The sequence below is a fragment of the Sinocyclocheilus grahami genome, unplaced genomic scaffold (genome assembly GCF_001515645.1).
Source record: "Sinocyclocheilus grahami isolate Dianchi unplaced genomic scaffold, SAMN03320097.WGS_v1.1 scaffold2.1, whole genome shotgun sequence".
Taxonomy (NCBI): domain Eukaryota; kingdom Metazoa; phylum Chordata; class Actinopteri; order Cypriniformes; family Cyprinidae; genus Sinocyclocheilus; species Sinocyclocheilus grahami.
This window is the reverse complement of record NW_015505181.1, coordinates 2953592-2975740: the sequence shown is the minus strand read 5'-3', so window position 1 is coordinate 2975740 and position 22149 is coordinate 2953592. Positions and strand designations below refer to the sequence as shown.

The 22149-nt window shown below is 37.8% G+C and overlaps 1 protein-coding gene across 2 annotated transcripts; it reads right to left on the bottom strand.

Moving 5' to 3' along the window:
- Positions 1 to 2931: 2931 nt before the first annotated feature.
- Positions 2932 to 21882, bottom strand: taf4a (TAF4A RNA polymerase II, TATA box binding protein (TBP)-associated factor). 2 transcript variants are annotated; one of them, XM_016230482.1, is made up of 15 exons: positions 20653 to 21882; positions 17165 to 17304; positions 16064 to 16177; positions 15840 to 15935; positions 13796 to 13918; positions 11311 to 11400; positions 10710 to 10889; positions 8424 to 8568; positions 8208 to 8316; positions 7215 to 7384; positions 6991 to 7121; positions 6679 to 6804; positions 4662 to 4718; positions 4448 to 4567; positions 2932 to 3461 (listed from the first exon to the last, which is right to left on the bottom strand). In XM_016230482.1, exons 1-15 carry the CDS (start codon positions 21350 to 21352, stop codon positions 3294 to 3296), a joined length of 2469 nt encoding a protein of 822 aa, XP_016085968.1. In that variant the 5' UTR covers positions 21353 to 21882; the 3' UTR covers positions 2932 to 3293. The 2 variants fall into 2 exon arrangements, with proteins under 2 accessions (XP_016085968.1, XP_016086039.1); XM_016230553.1 differs by having other exon boundaries at positions 15840 to 15932.
- Positions 21883 to 22149: the final 267 nt, after the last annotated feature.

Below are 22149 nucleotides of genomic sequence, written 5' to 3'. Positions count from 1 at the left end.
GGAAAGCCATCGAAGCGAAACGAGGCCGCTGAACGAGCGTGACACACGGCTAGAAAGCAGCGGAGCTTTTATTATGCCACACTTTAGTGCTTCCGCTCCTTCCGGTCGTGCGTATGTGGGGTAAAGCAGCGCTGTTTTATCATACTAGATACATATGAAAGTTGTTATTATGCTACTCTGTGCGGTCGTCAAGTATCTAATCAAACGCACAATATATTAAAGCATCTTTGGCGTTTTCCATGTTTTCTACAAAACAAAACCGGAAATCGAGGGTGCATGACATCCTTGGCAGGTGTCACTAGTTAAAATTGCTTATTTCTCTGGATTTAAACATTCTTCAGAACATTTGGGATAATGTACGTACACAAGTCAGCAAAATATATAACACTGTTCTTTGGATATTTTAATAAAAAAATCTTACATATTGCATGCACCTTTAAAGCTTAAATTTAGAATATTTTGAAGGCTATACAATCTATCAGAAAAACAGAGAGAGAGGGAGAGAGAAAACAGGTAAAACCAGCAGATTTGGCAAATAAACCAGCCAAAAACCAGCTGATTTAGTTTTTTTTTTTTTAAAACAGCCAAAAACCAGCTCATAGATAGATAAGAAATATTTGAAATATTAGAATGGGAAGCTTAAATTAATCTAAATGTATTAGAAATATTACATAGAAGGGAAGCTTGATTGAGTCTCAGTTTTGACAGTTGGAGTTTGAATTGTCTTGGCTCATTTGAACATTCTGTCAATGGGATGTTTATGATTTTTAATCATAAAAGATATTGCACACTAAGTCGGAAGTCTGAAGGTCTGACCCAAGTTTGGTGTTTGTAGCTTGAAAACTCTAGGAGTAGCATTTAATTTATTAATAATTTAATTAATAATTTATGCATTTAGCAGACGCTTTTATCCAAAGCGACTTGCACTGCATTCAGGCTATACATTTTTTACCAGTATGTAAAATGTATTTAGAAACTTTATTCTCAATAATAATAATAAGCTTAAATAGCAGATCGGTAAGTTGGCTTTCTCAAGCCAACGTAATAATATCTTGTAGTATGTGATGCGCCACCATTTTCAAATCTTGTATTGTGTGCATGTTTAAGATTTGAGGGAAGAAAATCTGCGAAGATTCTCCTTATGTTTGTGCTGCAACCAGATTTCATAATCGGTTAGGATTTTAAAACTCCAGTAGTCTGAGCCCGAGTTAATAACAGCGATTCCAATGCAAGCTGCTACGTCACAGCCACACGGTCAGCCACAAGAGTCATACAAACACAAGTCCAGACCCCCATACAATAAAACGATGCTGCGATGACCTCTGTTTGTGTACCAGTCAATTGACAGCTTCAGTTTTATGGCATTGAGGAGTCTGTAGTGCATACTATCACATGTCGGATGAAAAGTCACAACAGGGGGTCTTCGGTTGGTTTTGGCTATAAGGGATACAGCTACAGCCGGGAACATAACAATAAAGTAAATTTGCTACCGATCACATTCGGTTTTATTAACGCGTCTACACCTACCCCAACGCTAAACCTAACCTTAAAATAATGCAAATACAGTAATTGTTGTTCTGCGTGACAAAAATGAAGCAATATTGATGTGCGCATGCCCAGTAAGCACTGGTGGCGTAGCAGTATCCCTTCTAGCCTCAACCGGGGTCTTTATAACAGTAAGATTCGGGCTTTCTAACGGAGCCAGGATAATAGTCAGGTTACAACTGCTCCACCAAATCAAACCCAAAGTCTGTGTGATTTTTCCTCCGCCAGCGGCTGTGTTTACACTGAACATTCTGTGAGATGTAGCTAGGCAACCAGTCAGCCTCTGCCATCCCTCTTTCTTCCTCTTGAGAGGGAGCTTATGTGGGCTTAGCTCTAGAGGAACAGTGGCCCTTTGCAGCGAAGAAGGGAATTACCATGGAAAACACTGGATTGTGCCCGCACACAAAGGGCAAAAGAGGGAGGCTGGCATGGCAGAGTGATTCTGCAGTGCGAAATAGACAGACATCATTAGTCGTAGTCAATTTTGTCACGAGTCGCTGAGTTTACAGGATGAGGTACAAAGCGGCATCTGAGGAGACTTTTTGACCTTTGACTGAACATGCAGAACTTTAGATTTCCAATGATCTACTTGTAGCCTAGAAGCATTAACTCATCTTGCCTTGCCAACTGTCATGCACTCATGAGTTTAACTCTTAAACCTGCATATATCCAGGGGGGATGACTGTGACTGGATAAGTTTGAGAGCCAAAGTCCAACACTGAAGTGTTTACTCTATCCTTACGGCTCAGTTCAACCAGGAAGGAAAAGCGCAGTTCCACCAAAAAGCTCAAACAACAGTGAATGAAGAACCAGTAACAGGCTGGAGTCATAAATAAAAAGAAAATGTCCTTTTTCATTTTCAGCTACAAGCTAGCATTGCAGCATGTCTAGCAGAATGCTGCCCAGATGCAAAGTCACAATGAACGCAGGTCTACAGTGCCATCTAGTGCACAACAAGAGAACAACAATGTGATGTCGGTTTCACAAACCAATGGTTCTTTTGAACTGGTTATTTGAATCATTCGTTTGAACCACTTCGCACTGTGTTTGTAAATCACTTGCCTTAGAGAAGTACCGCCACATTAAACATAAAACCTAGTAATACATGTTATATCTAAAAGAACACTCACAACAACACCAAAAACTGTGGGCAAGGGAACATTCGTGATTCAACCGAATCGAGAGTCATGTATTTGAATCAGTTAATTAAAGTGAACAGTCCTATTTGTTCAAATGAATCTAGCAATTAGGGATTCTAATTGTATTATAAAAGCACACCACCAAGTGTTTTATAGAAACTTTGTCCACTTTTATTTATTAAAACATCTTTATAAAAACACAAATATAAAATGAATGGGTAGTTCCACTGTAAATTCTTTTTTTTTTTTTTACATAGGTAATTTGCACATTACAAAGCCACCTTCTATGAAAAACATGATATATAATTGCAATTTTCTTTTAACAATTTTTGCAGAGTAAAATCCAAAAGGGGAAGGAAGCTAAAAACAAGGCAAAATAAAAGAGAAAGAAAAAAAGAAAAACAATAGAAAGAGAAAAAAAAAAGAAGAGCACAAGTCTGCTCGAGAAAGTAAAGGAAAATGCATCACTGTATGTGTGAGTATGTGACAGAAAGTGTGAAAGAGCGATAAAGAAAGACAAAAAGGGAATGACAAAGAATGATAATAACAGCAAAAGAATGAGAAAGAGAGCCCTAAAGACTGAAATGAGGGAAGGACATAGGCTAGCTGCTATTTGAGCAGGGCTCGGTAGAGCAGTTGTGAGTGGCTGGTGCTTCTCTCGTTCTCTAGACAGAAGAGCAGATCCCTGAGGTTTACACGCGTGATGCGCTGGCGAGTGTACTGCCTCGACGCTCCTGCATTTAAGCCCCCGGATGCACTCACGCACAAACCTGAGCCCTGTCAACACACACACATGAACTTTGACAACAATGCTAATCTGTTTGAACGAACATTTTAATACCAATGTTGGTAGAGTCAAAAAATAGGAGTAATCTAATAGTGACAGTTCTGAGGAAGAAAAGAAAATTGAATTTTACAATGCAAAACAATACTTGCACCAGAACTAGTCAGTTTTTTTTTGTCTCTGAAAAATGTGAACGAAAATATATTGTAATAAAAATAAATAACAATATGGAATTATATATATATATATAAATATATTTTAAATATTTTTAGAATTGTGTTTTATAATTTAATATAAACAATCAATAAAACAGTATAAAAATATTTTTCTCTGAAAAAGTGAATGATACTATATTGTAATGTAATAAATATATAAACTAATATAAAATTTAAATATAATTCTATATTATGTTAAGTATTTTCAAACTGAAGTTCTCTCAAATTTGTGAATGATAATATGACATAAATAGTATATAAATAATATAAGAAATAAATAGTATAAAACAGGAAAATAAATGGTAATAATTTGCTGAAAATGTGTTTGATAACATTTCAATAAATAAATACTTAAATAATAATGTACTGCAATTATTTTTCTGAACGTGATGATAATATATTGTAATATTAATATAAAAATATAAATAAACAAAAAAAAAATAGCATGATACAGAATTATTTTTTAATACATTTTTGAAGTTTTTCTCTGCAAAATGTGAATGATCCTATAACAAAAAAAATAAAAAATAAATAAATAGCATGATACTTGAATATATACTTAAAATTGTGTAAAAAAAAACTGCTGAAAATGGCTGTGACTACGCCTTTAGACTGTGACAATCTGAGACGACCCTTGAAGCACAACCCGACATCTCAAACCTGTCCAACAGGTGCTAAATGATTTAAAGAGGGCACAAAGAGGCACAGAAGGAGATGAGGAGGAGGGCAGCAGACTGCCACGTTGAGGAAGAGATGTTTGGTACCTCTGCGTCACTCCCAAGCGAAGGAGAATCCAGTTTTCTTTTCTTTCTAGGTCCAATAGCCGCCAACGCAGTCAAGTTGGCATCTCTCTGTCGAATCTGAGCCAATTCCTGCTGCTGCATCTGTAGCCACACACACACACACACATCAGCTCTGACCCATAATCAAACACAATGGTCCTCTGACAAGATAAACATCTCAAGTGTGCCATCTTACCTCTTTGGCCTTCTGTTTCAGCCGCAGCTGCTCGGGGTCCTCTTGTCGCGAGCGTGACTGCAAAACATAAATAGCAATTAGAGAGGATCAACAGTCAAAACACAGACATCTGCTGGAATCAAATTAATGTGTACAAATTAAGGCTGTCAATCAATTCAAATATTTAATCATGATTCGTTTCATGTTTTTGCTTTGGTTTGGTTTTTTTAAATTCCGGTTTAAGAAAAGAAACAAGAATGAGTAATAATAAGGTCCTGCGATTTGTGTGGATTAAAAATGTGCGCATATAAAGACGGGACAAAGGTCAATTCATAAAAGTGCTCTTTAATCACACAAAGAGACATGCAAGTTTCACACGAATAATGTACTTTTCTCACACTTTTTAGATGCACACTTACACTACCGTTCAAACGTTTGTGCACGGTAAGATTTTGTACAGTTTTTGAAAGAAGTCTCTTAAGCTCACCAAGGCTGCAGTTGTTTCATCAAAAATGCAGCAAAAACAGCAATATTGTGAAATATTATCAGAATTGAAAATAACGGTTTCCTATTTCAATATATTTTAAAATGTACATTATTCCTGTGATGGTGAAGCTGGATTGTCTACAGTCATTACTCCTCTTCAGTGGCACATGATCCTTCAGAAATCATTCTTCTAACATGCTGATTTGGTGCTCAATAAATATTTATTAATACTGAAGGTTGTGTGTAAACCGTGGTACAATAGAAAGTACAAAGAAAACAGCATTTGTTTGACTTTTTGTAAGAATGAAAAGAAAGTCTTCACCGTCACTTTTTTCTTTACTGATCAGTTTTTCCTTGCTGAAAAAAATTATCAAAAAAAAAAAAAGAATAATAATAATAATAATAGAGACAAGACAACAAGAAAACCCCCCCAAACCCCAAAGTTTTGAACAGTAGTGTACATGTATAAAGATGTTTTTGCAGAGAGAGAGAGAGAGAGAGAGAAAGAAAGAAAGATGTTTAAGCTTGACAAGGCAGGATTCAAAAAGAATCCTGAAATTTAGCAAATAACAATTAACACCATAAATGAAATCATTAAATCTTAACAAATTGCAAGCAATTATAAGTAATGCTAGCCTGCATACCTTCTTGTTGATGTTCACATTATTATTTATATGAATGGTGGTGTTTCACTTGTACGATTACTTTACTTCTAAAAAAGAATAATAATAATAATAATAGAGACAAGACAACAAGAAAACCCCCCCAAACCCCAAAGTTTTGAACAGTAGTGTACATGTATAAAGATGTTTTTGCAGAGAGAGAGAGAGAGAGAGAAAGAAAGAGATGTTTAAGCTTGACAAGGCAGGATTCAAAAAGAATCCTGAAATTTAGCAAATAACAATTAACACCATAAATGAAATCATTAAATCTTAACAAATTGCAAGCAATTATAAGTAATGCTAGCCTGCATACCTTCTTGTTGATGTTCACATTATTATTTATATGAATGGTGGTGTTTCACTTGTACGATTACTTTACTTCTTTAATGATACTGCATTGATACTTCAAGTATCACTTTTTTATTATTTGTATGTTCATGTATATAATTTCCTACATTTGTAAGCATCAACTTTTAAACTCAGTGCACTTGCAGCAGTTACTATGACGTGGTACTGGACAAAAGTGAAGTGAAACACAAGAGAGATTGGAACAAAACTGCAGATTCACTCTCTCCCTGACACACCGAGTCTTGTTTTATGCTCAATATCATATTGGAATCCATATACTGTGATGCATTGAATCATGACATATCTTGTTTAAAAATAAAATAATGCCATTAATCATAGTTAATGAATCGCAAGCATCAATAGCCCTCATAAAAATCTAATCCATTGTAATGTGAGAGAAAAAACATTTTTGGAACAGTTTAGACTGAACCTGTTCTGAACTTAAGTATTAAATTAGTAATTATTAAATATATTAAGTATTAAATTAGCAGTATTAAAGCGGAGTGTGAGTGTGTGATTATGGCTGGAGGTGGTTTACTGACCTTTGCTGCCTTCATTAAAATTTCTCTCTCCTGTTCTTCTTTCTTGTGCTTCTCCAACTGGTCAAGTTGCTCAAAGAACTTCAGCTGAGAGCGAACATCCTCCACCTGCTCGTACCGACTATCCTCCTGCACACACATCATTAACATTACACACAGCCTTACAGGCTCAAAACAAAAGCTGGCACCCAAAGGATGGAGCGCTTTTGGGACCAAAAACTCACAACAGCCTCTAGATTCATAATTCCAATTCTGACTTAAATTAAACATATCCAGGGTTTAACAAAGTGTGGTAAAGAAATATAGCAGACTTGCCTTGTAAGTCATGTTCTTTTGCTGGGCGATCAATGAGACCTTCTCTAGAAGGTTTTGCAGTCTCTGTTGAGTGGCGTGAGAGATGATGTTCACGACCTCTGGACCCAGCTCTGTCACTCCAAACCTTTGGCCTGACCACATGCAGGACAACAACTAGTAGCTCTGGTAAACAGTACATTTTAGTCAAATCGAATACAAGATTTTGCCGTAACTAGAAGTCTCACCTATCTCTAGTATCTTGTGCTGTAGCATGCTGGCGGAGAGGAAAGCTTCATCCTTACAAGACCGCGTGACTGCGCCAACCAGCTCCGAGTTGGTGGCCAGGATACGAGCGCTCTCCTCCGAAAGATTAACGCCTGCCATTGAGGCCACGTCATTAATGTCGTCATCATCCCTGTACAGATTTAGACATATAAGTATATATGTTAGAAAGAGTTTGAGAGTCTGTTTCTCTAATTGTACAAATGCTGCAAAACTGACTTTCTAAATGCCTACTAAACATGCCCTAACTGAAATATGACACTGCACAACTGCTCTAATGACAATTTACCATATTTTCAAGTATATAAAACATCTGTGTAATATATCTACTAATATATTGTAAATAAATATCATACTTAGAACTCTTAAAAGGTAAATTATGCATTTTTCATAATCATTTATATGTTCAGTGCCGTGTTGTTATTGTCAACTAAAATTACAACCTAAAATAGTTTTCATTAATTGAACTAAAATAAAAATTAGATAAAAATTAAAAAAAAAAAAAAAACTTAAATGTCAAAATGTTAAAAAAAAAGTATAAATGTTGGCTTCACCACTAAATTACTAAAACTTAAAAAGAAATATAAAAAAATATATAAAATAAAATACAAAAATATAAAATAAAATATACAAATAATAGCTAATTGAAAATAGTAAATAATATAATAGTATTTCAATAATACTAAAATAACATTGGTTCACAGTATAAAAATTAATATTACACAGTTACGCGACCCATGGTCATGATAATATCACTGTAACGGTCATAATTTACACACAAACGACTGCGTACAGCCTGAAATGAATTAAACGATGAAAATTCAAGATCTTTTCATCACAATCAGTTTAGCCAAACTTTGTGTATTACTCATGTTGTGCACAATGTCTTGTAATGGAAACGTTGCGGTTCATTATTTTACATGGCAGCAGAAAAGTTAAATGAACACAATGCAAACCTGAAAGTTCCTCCAGCACCATCCTTTGTTTTATTCTTCTGAGCTAACGCTATTGACACGGAGCCCGGAGCCAGTTTAGTGCTACTCACAACACCCTGCTTCACAGCGACTGAAAGAGAGAGAGAGAGAGAGAGAGAGAGAGAAAGAGGTTATGTTTTGTGTCATTACACTATGAAACACAAAACAGGCAGTGATGGATCTGATGGACACACTCACCTGTCTGGATCTGTTTGAGCTGCACCTGAGGCTGACCCACCACTATGTGGCCGTGGGGTTGACCCCTGAGCGTCACCATGGGAGTGGTTGTCAGGGTAACCTGAGGGGGCTTCACTATTGCCCCCTGCTGTGGTGGCTGCAATACCTAAACAACGACATTGAATGCCATTCTATAATTACAACCATATGGGAAAAAATGTACTTTACAAGACTCAAAGATGGATGTGAGAGAATTTTGGGCCAGCTGATAGAATAATCATGTATATTTATTTTTAAATATTTGTTTATATATGAATTCATATTTATTACTGTTATTATTGATCATGTATATTTTTTTAAATATCTGTTAATAATAATTATAGTAATATTATTTGTTTGTATCATAATAATAGCAATTATTATTATTATTAAATACTAATTTAATAATAAATTAAAATGAGGTTCAAACGGGCCTCAAAATGAATTTAACCTCATGTTATTATAATTGCATTACCCTTTATTTCAACAAAACTGTTTTGAATGTGTATCTTTAACTACACTTGTCATACGTTAACACTGATTTAAGTCTCATGATCCTCAAGTACACATAAACCATGAAAAAATGTATTCGTGAATCACACTGACCAGTTGCGTTGCAGTGTCTATACCAGTTTGTTGATGCAGTCCAAGAAACACAATCATAGCATTTTAAAAGGGTGTTCCTGTCCACTTTAGTGAAAAATGCAGACATTCAAGAAATATTAATCAAACGGTGTCATAAAAATCATGTAGTTCCTTTTAATGAATCCGGTACTGAATAAGAACCAGTTCACAATTCCTAACCCTTGTCCATTATCCGTATTATCAGGCAAAAAAAACGTTAATAATATGCATATGATGTTTTTCTTTTGTATTAATTGACACTGCTCAGTAGGGCTGCACGATTTATCGAAATATTGCAAATGCAAATATCGCAATATGCATATCGCAAGGGCGTGCGATATCTGAATCATTTTAATAATAGGCTACTTAAATCAAAATGTTGCAAAAGGTCAACGTTTTAGTTTGACGCATATAGCAGAGAATTGCTTGATGTTAAAAAGAGTTAAGTGCAATAAGTTGCAGAAAACAACTCTTTGCCGTCTCGTCTTGCTGTCTGACTCACACCTGAAGCGTGCGCACAGCGTACCTTCCCGTTCTGCCGCACACGTGCAAAGCGCACACACACAGAGAGACACGTTTCAGACGGCGTGCGAACACCGAGTTGATTCGTCTTCGCATCTCCTCATGTTTGAACAGACACATACACACAGAATTATGTCAATAGTACCCGTCTCGACGATCATTCTCGTAAACGCAGTCGGTTATGTTTTAAATGAATGTAAACAGATGAGAAAGAAATCGGGAATGAGAATGTGTATCATTATACTGGATCTGTGCAGTCGGATTTAAAGGGACAGCAGCCTATAAATACCTGCTGCTGAATATGTCACTAATGTTAATCATTAAACAAAACAGCTATAACAAAGATTAATCTAAATTTAATTCATACAGTGAACACTATGCAGTGTTATTTTACACTCAATTATTAAATTTCTGTACCTGAATTCTACTGTTTATATTATCTATCCTTGTAAATTGTGTATTTCTTTTCTTTTCTTTTTTTTTTTACTGACTGTTCACTTGCCTTTAGTCATGTTTGAACTTTCTCAGACTATAGTTTTTGCTGTGGTATATGAAGTAGTACTTAAAGTGTGTGGAAAGCAAAGTTACAATGATATAAAATTAGTGTCATTAATTTTTTTTTTTTTTTGTATGCTCACGTTAAAATGACATGATTACATGTTAAAATTACATTTTCTGATTTGTGACATTACTTTTTATGTAATGCTAAAACACTGCTGGTAACTTTCAGAAGTTGTAGTGATTCTTTATTTTCAAGTACAAATTGGTTATATAATTTTCATTTTTAAATATTTTAAAATATAATTTAAACTGATTTTACACACTTTAAGCAATATCGTATCGCATATCTAATATCACATTTTTTAACAAGGTATCGCATATCGCATTTTTCTTCAATATCGCACAGCCCTACTGCTCAGAGTGATTTTTTACTTTGCCGCAAGGCAAATACAGGCATTACCATTCAATAATTGAAACTTCAATTATTTAGCTCAGTGTAAATTAAGACTAAACACCTGATTTTACCTGTAATGTGCTGTTAAGCATTAATAATCCCAACTGTGTCCTTGAGTCTCACTAAACAACACATCAGGTAAATTATGCATGTAGATCTGTGTTTACCAGAGAGGCAGTCTGGCTGGAGTTGCTGAGGGCAGGCTGGATGAGCATGCGAGGGGCTGTGGCGGTGGCACCAGTGGTATTGGTGCTGGTTAGCACCACAGCGGGCGCCTGGAGGGCCTGGCTCTGCTGGATGAAGGCCGTGGAGTCAGGAGTGAGCTGTCTCAGAGCTGGAAGACTCCTCTGAGGAAACACATGGAAAAGAAGGGATTCATTGTGGGAAACAGGACTGCCCCGATTATAAAGTTTTAGCTGGTAATAAATCGTCATATAAGCAATTGCAAATAACGGTTTCATGCAACTCCATTTGCCTATTCGCTTTAGCTAAGCAGCACTGTGTGGCTTATGCAGGCAGTGTGAAAGCTGCAATGCGTTAACACAACCACCAAAATGAACATGCTGCTTACGTGCGCTTTGTGAAACAGGGCTAAATAAGATAACAAGCTTGCTCAATAAACATTGTATTTCCAGTTCGCTCTTAAATAATTTTCCCTCCAATTACTAAACACTTAGAATAATTTATTAAATGTTCATTACTATATAATTACCTGTTTCCGAATCACAATAATATAGTTACATTTTCATAATATTTTAAGATCTTTACCTTAAGGAAAGGCACTAGATAAGGCTGAGGAGAGGAGTTGAGCTCTTTGTAGAGCCTGCTGGTGAACTCCTCTGCTTCAATCGTTCCTTCCTAAAGGACAAACACAAACAACTCACACATAGGGACATTTTAGCATATTTAAAGGTTCATGTCCCCCACGAGCAATGACTAATACAGTGGGTTCAAAAGTCTGAGACCATATTAAAATATTAATTTAAAATATACATTTTAGAATTTAAAAAACGTCAAACAAAGACAAATTATGGAGTCAAATGAAGAAGAAATATATAAGATTCTTTACTATTTCTATTTAACTAAGTAAATTTGTGACAAATCGTTTTTATATAAAAAAGACTAAAGGATTAGTTCACTTCTGAATTAAAATTTCCTCAATTTTCTCACCCCCATGTCACCCAAGATGTTCATGTCTTTCCTTCTTCAATTGAAAAGAAATGAAGGTTTTTGAGGAAAACATTCCAGAGTTTTTCTCTATATAGTGGAAGTCGTGGCCTAATGGTTAGAGAGTCGGACTCATAACCCAAAGGCTGTGGGTTCGAGTCTCGTACCGGCAGGGATTGTAGGTGGGGGGAGTGAATGTACAGCACTCTCTCCCACCTGCAATACCACGACTGAGGTGCCCTTGAGCAAGGCACCGAACCCCAACTGCTCCCCGGGCGCCGCAGCATAAATGGCTGCCCACTGCTCCGGGTGTGTGTTCACGGTTTGTGTGTGTTCACTGCTGTGTGTGTGCACTTTGGATGGGTAAATGCAGAGCACTAATTCCGAGTATGGGTCACCATACTTGGCCACACGTCACTTCACATTGCTCACATTCAGTGGGGTTCACTGGGTGGAAGGTCCAGATTGCAGCTTCAGTGCAGCTTCAAAGTGTTCTACACGATCCCAGACGAGGAAGAAGGGTCTTATCTAGCAAAACGATCTGTCATTTTCTAAAAAAAAAAATCACAATTTATATACTTTTTCACCTCAAACGCTCGTCTTGTCTAATTCTGCGTGAACTCTGTGCATTCCGGTTCATGACAGTTAGGGTATATCGAAAAACTCCCATCTCATTTTCTCCTCCAACTTCAAAATCGTTCTAAATCGTCCTACATCGCTGGTTTACCGTTTTTTGTAAAGGATGTTTGACCTTCTTTGCACGTTCACTTTGTAAACACTGGGTCGGTACTTCTGCAGCGATGTAGGATGATTTTGAAGTTGGAGGAGAAAATGAGATGGGAGTTTTTCGACATACCCTAACTGTTTCGAATGGGACTGCACAGAGTACGCATGCACATTGCAGAGCTACACAAGACAAGCGTTTGAGGTTAAAAAGTATATAATTTTTATTATTTTTTAGAAAATGATCGATCGTTTCACGCCAAGACCCTTCCTCCTCGTCTGGGATCGTGTAGAACACTTTGAAGCTGCAATCTGGACCTTCCACCCAGTGAACCCCACTGAAGTCCACTATATAGAGAAAAACCCTGGAATGTTTTCCTCAAAAACCATAATTTCTTTTCAACTGAAGAAAGAAAGACATGAACATCTTGGATGACATGGGGGTGAGTAAATTATGAGGACATTTTAATTCAGAAGTGAACTAATCCTTTAAAAGCACATCATGATCATCAGGTTTTACACAAACTTCATGAGTACATGCAGCTCAAGTACATTTTCTGCAGGCAAATTATTTAATAATTTATTCAGAAATTCAAATTAATTTTTCAGTTACACTTTTTAATGAAACTGTTATGCTGACAATATAATTTTAAATGGAACAAACTGGTTCAATTGTGTGAATACAATTTAAAATCTTTAAATATATGATTATTAAATAAATATATGATTACAAATTATATTAAATATATACACTACCATTTAGTAGGTTGGAGTCAGTAAGATTTTTTTAGTAAATTAATACTTTTATACAGCAAGGACACATTAAATTGAGCAAAAGTATCATGTTTTTCATCAAAATATTAAGCAGCACAACTGTTTTCAACACTGATAATAAAATAAATATCAGAATGATTTCTGAAGGATCATGTGACACTGAAGACTGGAGTAATGGCATAGGAATAAATTACAAAAAAACATTTAAATAGAAAAGGGTTATTTTCAGTAGTAATATTTATTAATAATAATAATAATAATATCATACAGTACAGTAATATTATTGTTTTTGCTGCATATTTGATCAAATAAATGCATCCTTGGTGAGCATAAGAGACTTCTTTCAAAAACAAAAAAATCTCAAGACCCCAAACTTTTGAACAGTAGTGAATAAAAAAATAAATACAAAACATTTTCAAAAATGGTCACAGACTTAGACCCCACTGTAGGGGTAGACAATGACACACTCATTCAACAAAGTGAATCTGTTCAATTCAAATTTTTACATAAAGAAAATAAAAAACTTTTATGATAAAAATGTCAACCTTTTTTCATAGTCACAAACATGCAGTCAGCCTCTGAAACTTACCAGCAGGTTCTTGACCAGCTCTTTAACGTTGGCGACAGTCTCTGATGACTGCTTACCGCTAGTGGCCAGCTTTATCAGCGTGGACAAGAAGTTCCTACATTTCTTTACATTCTCCATTGTCTCCTATAAAAAAGAAAAGTGATTGCATTAGCACAAAGTAGTTTTACTCTGCAGCAGCTTAAGGTTATCTTGCATCTGTACCTCGGATGCATATAAATGTTCAGGTTAAGATTGAATGGCATCAAAAGAGTCTTGCATCAAATGGGGCTATCAGGGGATTCCCACTCTGAGAACAGTTAGTTCATTTAGGTTTGCACTTGGAAATCTCTTCAACTCATTTTCACCAGCCGTTAAACATAACCAGGTCAGTTTACAGACCCTTCAAAAAGACTTTAAGCATGAAGCTACAGTGGGGCAAATAAGTATTTGATACACTGCCGATTTTTCAAGTTTTCACACTTACAAAGAATGGAGAGATCTGTAATTTTCATTGTAGGTACACCTCAACTGTGAGAGACAGAATCAAAAAAAAATCCAGAAAATCACATTGTATGATTTTTAAATAATTAATTTCCATTTTATTGCATGAAATAAGTATTTGATACAATAGAAAAATAGAAATTAATATTTGGTACAGAAACTTGTTTACAATTACAGAGGTCAGACGTTCCCTGTAGTTCTTGACCAGGTTTGCACACACTGCAGCAGGGATTTTGGCCCACTCCTCCATACAGGTGTTCTCCAGATCTTTCAGGTTTTGGGGCTGTCGCTGGGCAACATGGAGTTTCAGCTCCCTCCATAGATTTTCTATTGGGTTCAGGTCTGGAGACTGGCTAGGCCACTCCAGGACCTTGAAATGCTTCTTACGGAGCCGCTCCTTAGTTGCCCTGGCTGTGTGTTTGGGGTCATTGTCATGCTGGAAGACCCAGCCACGACCCATCTTCAATGCTTTTACTGAGGGAAGGAGGTTGTTGCCCAAAATCTTGAGATACATGGCCCCATCCATCCTCCCCTCAATACGGTGCAGTCGTCCTGTCCCCTTTGCAGAAAAGCACCCCCAAAGCATGATGTTTCCACCCCCATGCTTCACGGTTGGGATGGTGTTCTTGGGATTGTACTCATCCTTCTTCTTCCTCCAAATACGGTGGCGAGTGGAGTTTATACCAAAAACTATTTTGGTCTCATCTGACCACATGACCTTCTCCCATGCCTCCTCTGGATCATCCAGATGGTCTTTGGCAAACTTCAGATGGGCCTGAACATGTGCTGGCTTGAGCAGGGGGACCTTGCGCGCGCTGCAGGATTTTATTCCATGACGGTGTAGTGTGTTACTAATGGTAACCGTTGAGACTGTGGTCCCAGCTCTCTTCAGGTCATTGACCAGGTCCTCCCGTGTAGTTCTAGGCTGATCCCTCACCTTTCTCAGGATCATTGATACTCCACAAGGCAAGATCTTGCATGGAGCCCCAGTCCTAGGGAGATTGACAGTCAACTTGAATTTCTTCCATTTTCTCATAATTGCGTCAACAGTTGTTGCCTTCTCACCAAGCTGTTTGCCTATTGTCCTGTAGCCCATCCCAGCCTTGTGCAGGTCTACAATTTTGTCCCTGGTGTCCTTAGACAGCTCTTTGGTCTTGCCCATAGTGGAGAGGTTGGAGTCTGATTGATTGAGTGTGTGGACAGGTGTCTTTTATACAGGCAACGAGTTCAAACAGGTGCAATTAATACAGGTAATGAGTGGAGGATAGGAGGGCTTCTTCTTAAGACAAGCTAACGGGTCTGTGAGAGTCAGAATTCTTGCTGGTTGGTAGGTGATCAAATACTTATTTCATGCAATAAAATGGAAATTAGTTAGTTAAAAATCATACAATGTGATTTTCTGGATTTTTTTTTTTTAGATTCTGTCTCTCACAGTTGAGGTGTACCTACGATGAAAATTACAGATCTCCATTCTTATTTGCCCCACTGTAAATGTTCAGGATCGTTTCTTCAGTTGTGAACCAGCGTGTCTTTGTGTGACTGCTAAGTTAGTGCAGCCTCTCACCGTTGCCGAGGAGACAGTGGTCCCCGTGGCAGCAGTCACAGTCCTCTGGGCGGTTCCTGCCTGCACTGACAACACTGCACCCACAGAGGAGGCCTGCTGACACACCAGAGAGTGAGTATAAAGAGAGAAGATAACAGCCACTTTAGAAATACACTTTACAGCACAAACTGATTGCTGTCATTTAAAGGGGCTGTTTCTAGGTGATGTGCCTTTTTTATAGCTACCTGTACAGGTGGTCTCTGGAGTGTGGTAGTGGCCGTGCTGCTGGCTGTAGGAGAGCCCTGCTTTGTGATGGTGGTAGGAGTCACCTGTCGGGCCATTAGAGGAGTTCCAGGTGCCTGCAGGTATACAGGTATACATCAACAAGCAAAGACTGACAAGGGAAATTAATTCAAGAATTTAAAAAAGCATGGAACCAACTAGTTAATAGCTAACTTCATTATCTTACAATTACCTAACAATAAAGTTGGGCGATGTCCCAGGGCCGATGTGAGAGATTTTTGGGCTAGCTGGTAAAATTCTCACTTACTCTGGACTATTTATGTGATCTAACATATTTACACACCATACAATTTCATACAGTGGGCATATTCCACTGTTTCCTAACAATAGTGTATTTATGAATTTATACACATTTTGCAATGGAGTTACACTACTATTTAAAAGTTTTTGAAAGAAGTCTTGTATGCTGCAAAGAGTGCATTTTGTTTGATCCCAAAAAAAAAAAAAAAAAAAAAAAAAGTATTACAATTTAATTAAGTTTTCTGTTTTGATATATTTTAAAATTTATTTCTGTCATGGAAAAGCTGAATATTCAGCGTTTCTTTGAAATAGAAATCATTTGTAACATTACAAATGTCTTTGCTGTCACTTTTAAACAATGTTATGCATTCTTGCTTAATAAAAGCATTAATTCCTTTACAAATAACTTGCTGACTCCAAACGTTTGAACAGTACTGTACATTGATATTTTGTTAAAAAAACAGTTTTCAACTAAAGACATACACATAAATATGCTGTTTATGTAATAGCTATTGATCATATTTGTGGTGGCATGAGTAGAAATCGCAACAAGGCAAGTAAAAATCTGAACTATTGGCCAGGTAGTTCAAATTTTTTTTCTGCCTTTCCAAATTGTCACTGGCCCTACCACAAAAATGATAAACAGTCATTCAGTCCAGCAGAAAAAAAATCCTTATTTAAAAACGTGCCTCTGATATGCAACATTAATAACACAAAGTATATATAATAATCTATATAATGCATTTACTGTTCTGCGATCATTCTGAAATATGTACTGCTGATGTCAATTCAGTTGGCATTACCTGTGCAGAGGTGATCTGCCCTGGGGTGGTGCTGGTGGGGGCAGCAGGGCGGGCGGCCTGAGACTGGGCCTGCATTTGTGCCAACATCTGCTGTGGGATCATCAGTAACTGACCACTGTCACTACGCACCAACACCATACCTGCGCACACAAACATCACCCATATAGAAAGGCTGACATCATTTCCCATGTAAATTGTTATTTATTAGTGAACTTTTCCTATTAGGGTTGTGCGGATAGACGATAAGAGATATCACCTGTGGCTTATACCTTTGATGATAGCAGTATTATCATTATCATCAGGCTAGTAATACTAATTAATATTAGAGCTTATTTGTTCCATCATATTTTTTTTGTGTTTTTACAGAGTTGCGTATTGTAACCACACAATTCCGTTGACTTTAAGAATGCAATGGCCAGTTCAGATGAGTCATCGCTGAAACACCGGAGTTTTGTTGTCCAAATGCAGGTGTACATGCAATGTAAGTGTAAGGGAGTGTAGACAGCTTCACTGAACTTACAATGTTTCTATTAAATTGTTATTGAGTTAAATACAAATTCAGTCATATATAAAATATTTTTAATATTTAGTTAATAGATTAAACTACCATTAGGCTGCTTTTAGCCTTACCCTAGAGTTGGTTCACTCTCTGGCTATGAAAATATGAAAGCAAATAATTAAATAAATTAACATGATAAGATCATGTGTCAGCTATCTCACAGGCTGACGATATGACTATGGAGTAGGGCTGGGCGATATAGCTAAAAAAATTATCAACGATATAATGTTTCATATCGTTCGGTATTGTTAATTATTGACTTATTATAACCTTTTTTAAAACAAAGAGCAATAGAAATGTTTTTTTTTATTTAACCACTGTATTTTTAAATTAACCCAATTTTTGAGACAAACATATTTTTTGTTTTAACAATCAAACACAAAATAAAAATTAAACATCTCATTTCTAATGTTTTATATGCAGATTAAATAGATCTTGAGGAAACTTTTGTCTTGTTTGTCTTGTCTCGAGGGCGCAATGAACAATATAATGCAGCGCATTTAAATTGTCAACTCAAGGAAGTAACTCTATAAAAAACCGTGCATTACGTCTAATTAACTCAATCAAAAATCAAATATAATTTCATAAATTGTATAAACAATTATGAACAAAATAGCATCATGTATTTATGCATTGCTTAATCCAAAGAGCCGAAGCGCCATTCACACAGATTGCATTTAAAACATATGAGACGCAGTGAAAAGGAATAAACCTCCACAAATTCATGACATGTTTTCTAAAAGTTTAAACTGTTTTAACTTTGCATGGCTTTCTATACATCTCTTGTGTGAGACGCGAGTGCAGCAGTCATAAAAAAAATTAGCTGAATATGCGTTCTGTGTGAATGGCTTGGTTTCGGTTTTAACCTAATCAAGATCTTCTCCACATTGAGCTTCTGTATTTCTCTCATATTTTGAATGAATAACGCAGCAGCGGCGCGTCTCATGGGCAAGACTAACAAAACATTAAAATGCAACGTCACTTACATCACCGCATCTCACGTGCCACTGATGACGCTCCCTGATGCACACCTAACATTCAAATGTTTATTTTAAATTCGACTAATATTCATTCTTTATTCACAATCTCCTCAGCACAGGCAGGCACAGCTCTCATGTTTGTGTTTGTGTGTGCTGCCTGCGTCACTCATAGCCGTGTATATCGTGCGCTATATCGAAAAAAAAATTCTATCATTATCGAAGAAGTCTGTCGATAAATATCGATACCGTTTTATCGCCCAGGCCTACTATGGAGCATATCACCCAACACTATTTCCTATTGATCTGACTGGAGTCAATTCTGGTAACCGTGCCCTGCTTAAAGGCATGAAGAATAAAGCACACAGTTGGTGGCCTATATTTGCACAGCACACTGAGAACCCTACACACTCCATCTCCGTTACCGTGTGAACCAACGGATGTGTTCTGAACAGAAAATGTTGGTCGGAGAATCCAGATGGCCTCTTTTAGAAAAATCTGTCAAGTATTCCGTCCAGCCAGACAACAGGCTTGTTAGAATGACCAGAGCATACAGACAAAAGAAAAATGCCAGTCACACAACACTTTTCATTTACATGTATGCGAACACTGAAGACTCACACTTAGAACTTTACCATTTTGCTAGTTTGGTGAATTTTACCCTGCAATTTCATATCACATCAAGTGAAAGTGATGTGTAGCCAAGTATGGTGTCCCATGATGTCCCATATTCGGAATTTGTGCTCTGCATTTCACCCATCCAAGTGCACACACACAACAGTGAGTATTGAACAAAGACACACACCGTGAACACACAGCCGAAGCAGTGGGCAGCCCTGGGAGCAGTTGAGGTTTTGGACTGTGGTACTGACGGTGGAAAAGCGCTGGTCCTTCACATCCCCACCTACAATCCCTGCCGGTACTGAGACTCAAGCCCATGACCTTTGGGTTACAAATCTGACTCTGAAGCCACAACTGCCCCCTCAAGACGTGGGACCAACTGAGCATTAAGTCACACCATCACCTCTTTGCACTGATTGTGATATTTTTACTTTTTAATTTTGTTTATATTTGTTACATTATGAATTCATGTTTTTAAAAAGATACTGCAGAGTCTGATGTTATATCACAACCGTTACAGTGTCAGAAGAAATTTTGCATGCTTAAAGTGAAGAGTAAAAACGCTCCATAACGGAAAAGGTAGAAGAATGCGAGACAGAAGCAACTGAAAGCAGAATATATTAGCAGATTTAAGTTATTAAATCACTGAAAGCTAGATTTTAAACATTTTACCACTGAAAGTGAATGGAAGAATCTAAACTTTAATACGTATTTACAAAACAAAGAATCATATTTGCAAGCACTATAATCAATGGCCAAACTTTAACCCAACATTTTCTTCAAATTCAGTTACTACAGTTAAAATACCTTAAAATTAGTTGATTTTAAGGCAGAAAAACTCACTTGGAAGAAGATATGTTGATATCAACAAACTTTTTAACTTACGCTTAAAGGCACAGTTTATCCACACAAAAAATGATGCCATCATTTACTCACTCTTATGTTGTTCCAAACCTGTAGGATTTTTTCTTCTGAGCACATAAGTAGATTTTAAGCAAAATACATCTCTTTTTCCCATACAGTGAAAGTGAATGAAGCAGTCATTCGGCCTGACATCTCCTTTTATGTTGTGCACAATAAAGAAAGTTATGCAGGTTGGAAGGATGTGCAATTCTAGGGAGAATTATACTTTATATAAATTTCTGCTTTAACTTTAACTGCTCTGCTGTTGTTGTGTGCAGTATGTTTCCAGTGCAGCGCGCGCATCACAATACGCACCCACAAACTTAGCACGAGATCACAGATGGCTGTTAAAATCGCTACAACTTCATTACACAAATTCATATCATTATACACACATTTAAGGGGAGTGCTAGTGTGAGCGAGGGTACCTGGAGGTAGCTGGATGTTCTGGATGTTCTGGCCCGGGGTGCTCTGAGGGAGTCGGGGCGCTAACACCTGTGGCACAATGGCCCTGATGGCAGGGCTCGATCCCGCTGCTGCTGCAACAGTTGCCGGAGCTGCAGTTCTCGAAACCCCCTGCAAAACAGCCCCCTTGGCCACTACAGGGCCGAGAGTCATGGTGCCGGCGGGCTGGATGATAGTTTTAGTAGCCTCGGACTTGCTCGCTGGGACAGAAGCAGGAGTCTGGTTCGTCAAAAGAGGGGACGTTGTAGTAGTAGTAGAAGTAGTTGTTATTCCCGAGGACGCTACATTGGCTACAGTCGCCGAAACGGTGTTATTATTATTACTCCCGTTAATAGTTAAACCTGTTCCAGCAGTTTGCATAGGTGGCCTGACAACTGTCACCGAGGGTCCTGCACTGGATGCCGCGGATGCTGCCGCTGGAGGATTCCCGTATGAAGACTGTATCACTGTGTTTGGGCTAGGGGCGACAGTGACGTTTCCGAGTCCTTTCGCCACCCCGGGCCCGTTATTAACAACTGGAACAGAAGTTGAAGCGCCGTCTGATGATGATGATGATGATGATGGGCCACTGGACACTGGAGTGCCGCTTTCAGTGTGCGGATCCATTGCATTGCCTCCGTTCAAAGTTTGCACTGTGGACGTCCCGATCAAAGTAGTTACCATAGCATTAAGAAACACCGGATCGCCTTAGCTGTCTTCCATCTGTGCCTCTGGCACATCAGTTCAGGAAGTTTGGGTTTTCATCCGCTTTTGCCTCCAGTTGCTTTTCGAAGGAACAAGCGTGAGTGAAGGGGAGTCTCGTGTCACAATGTCAATACAGATTTGACAAGCACCCGGGTCACCTCAAGTCCACTAGCAACAATGCTCTTGGGAGAGATAACCATCTAGCACACTTGAAGAGCAGCAGCTTTCATTATGTTCATATGTACAAGAGCTCGCAGAATGTCAACATTAGCTATGTCTTTTCCGGGAGTCAGCGGGGTGGTTTTCCGGCTGCCTGGGCGCTTACCTCAAACTTATTGTGACAAGATGTGGAAACTTCTAATCTAATACAACCTGAAGTATCGGTAAAAAGTTTCTTTCCCACTCTTTTAATACAGAAATCCTTAAATAGCAGGTCAAAGCCTGCCGCCATCTTCGATGTGAACAGTGAGGAGCTTTGGACAAAATGACAGTGCGCATGCGCGCAGAAGCGGAAACGTCATTACGCTGGGCTTTTGCGGAGCCCTCATTGGTTGTCTCCCTGCGTGGAGGCGGGACATGTGAAACGTCAGTTGTTCCTGGCGGAGCGAGAGCGCGGTTGGAGTCGGTCTGTCATCGAGAAAAGGACCTTGTGAAGTTGAAAAACAACCGTTAATTTGCACGCAGATTGCTCTTGGGTATATATAGAGGCACTCTTAGATGTTATGTGTTGGTTATAAACCGTGTAGCGGCTATGCGGTGAACTTCACAGCGGGCTG

Coding starts and splice junctions, on each gene's coding strand:
- taf4a (XM_016230482.1), bottom strand. CDS start 21,352: ATGGTAACTACTTTGATCGGGACGTCCACAGTGCAAACTTTGAACGGA. Junction 13,919..15,839: donor CCACTGTCTCCTCGGCAACG/GTGAGAGGCTGC, acceptor TCTTTTTTATAG/GAGACAATGGAGAATGTAAA. Junction 8,317..8,423: donor GCTCAAACAGATCCAGACAG/GTGAGTGTGTCC, acceptor TCTCTCTTTCAG/TCGCTGTGAAGCAGGGTGTT.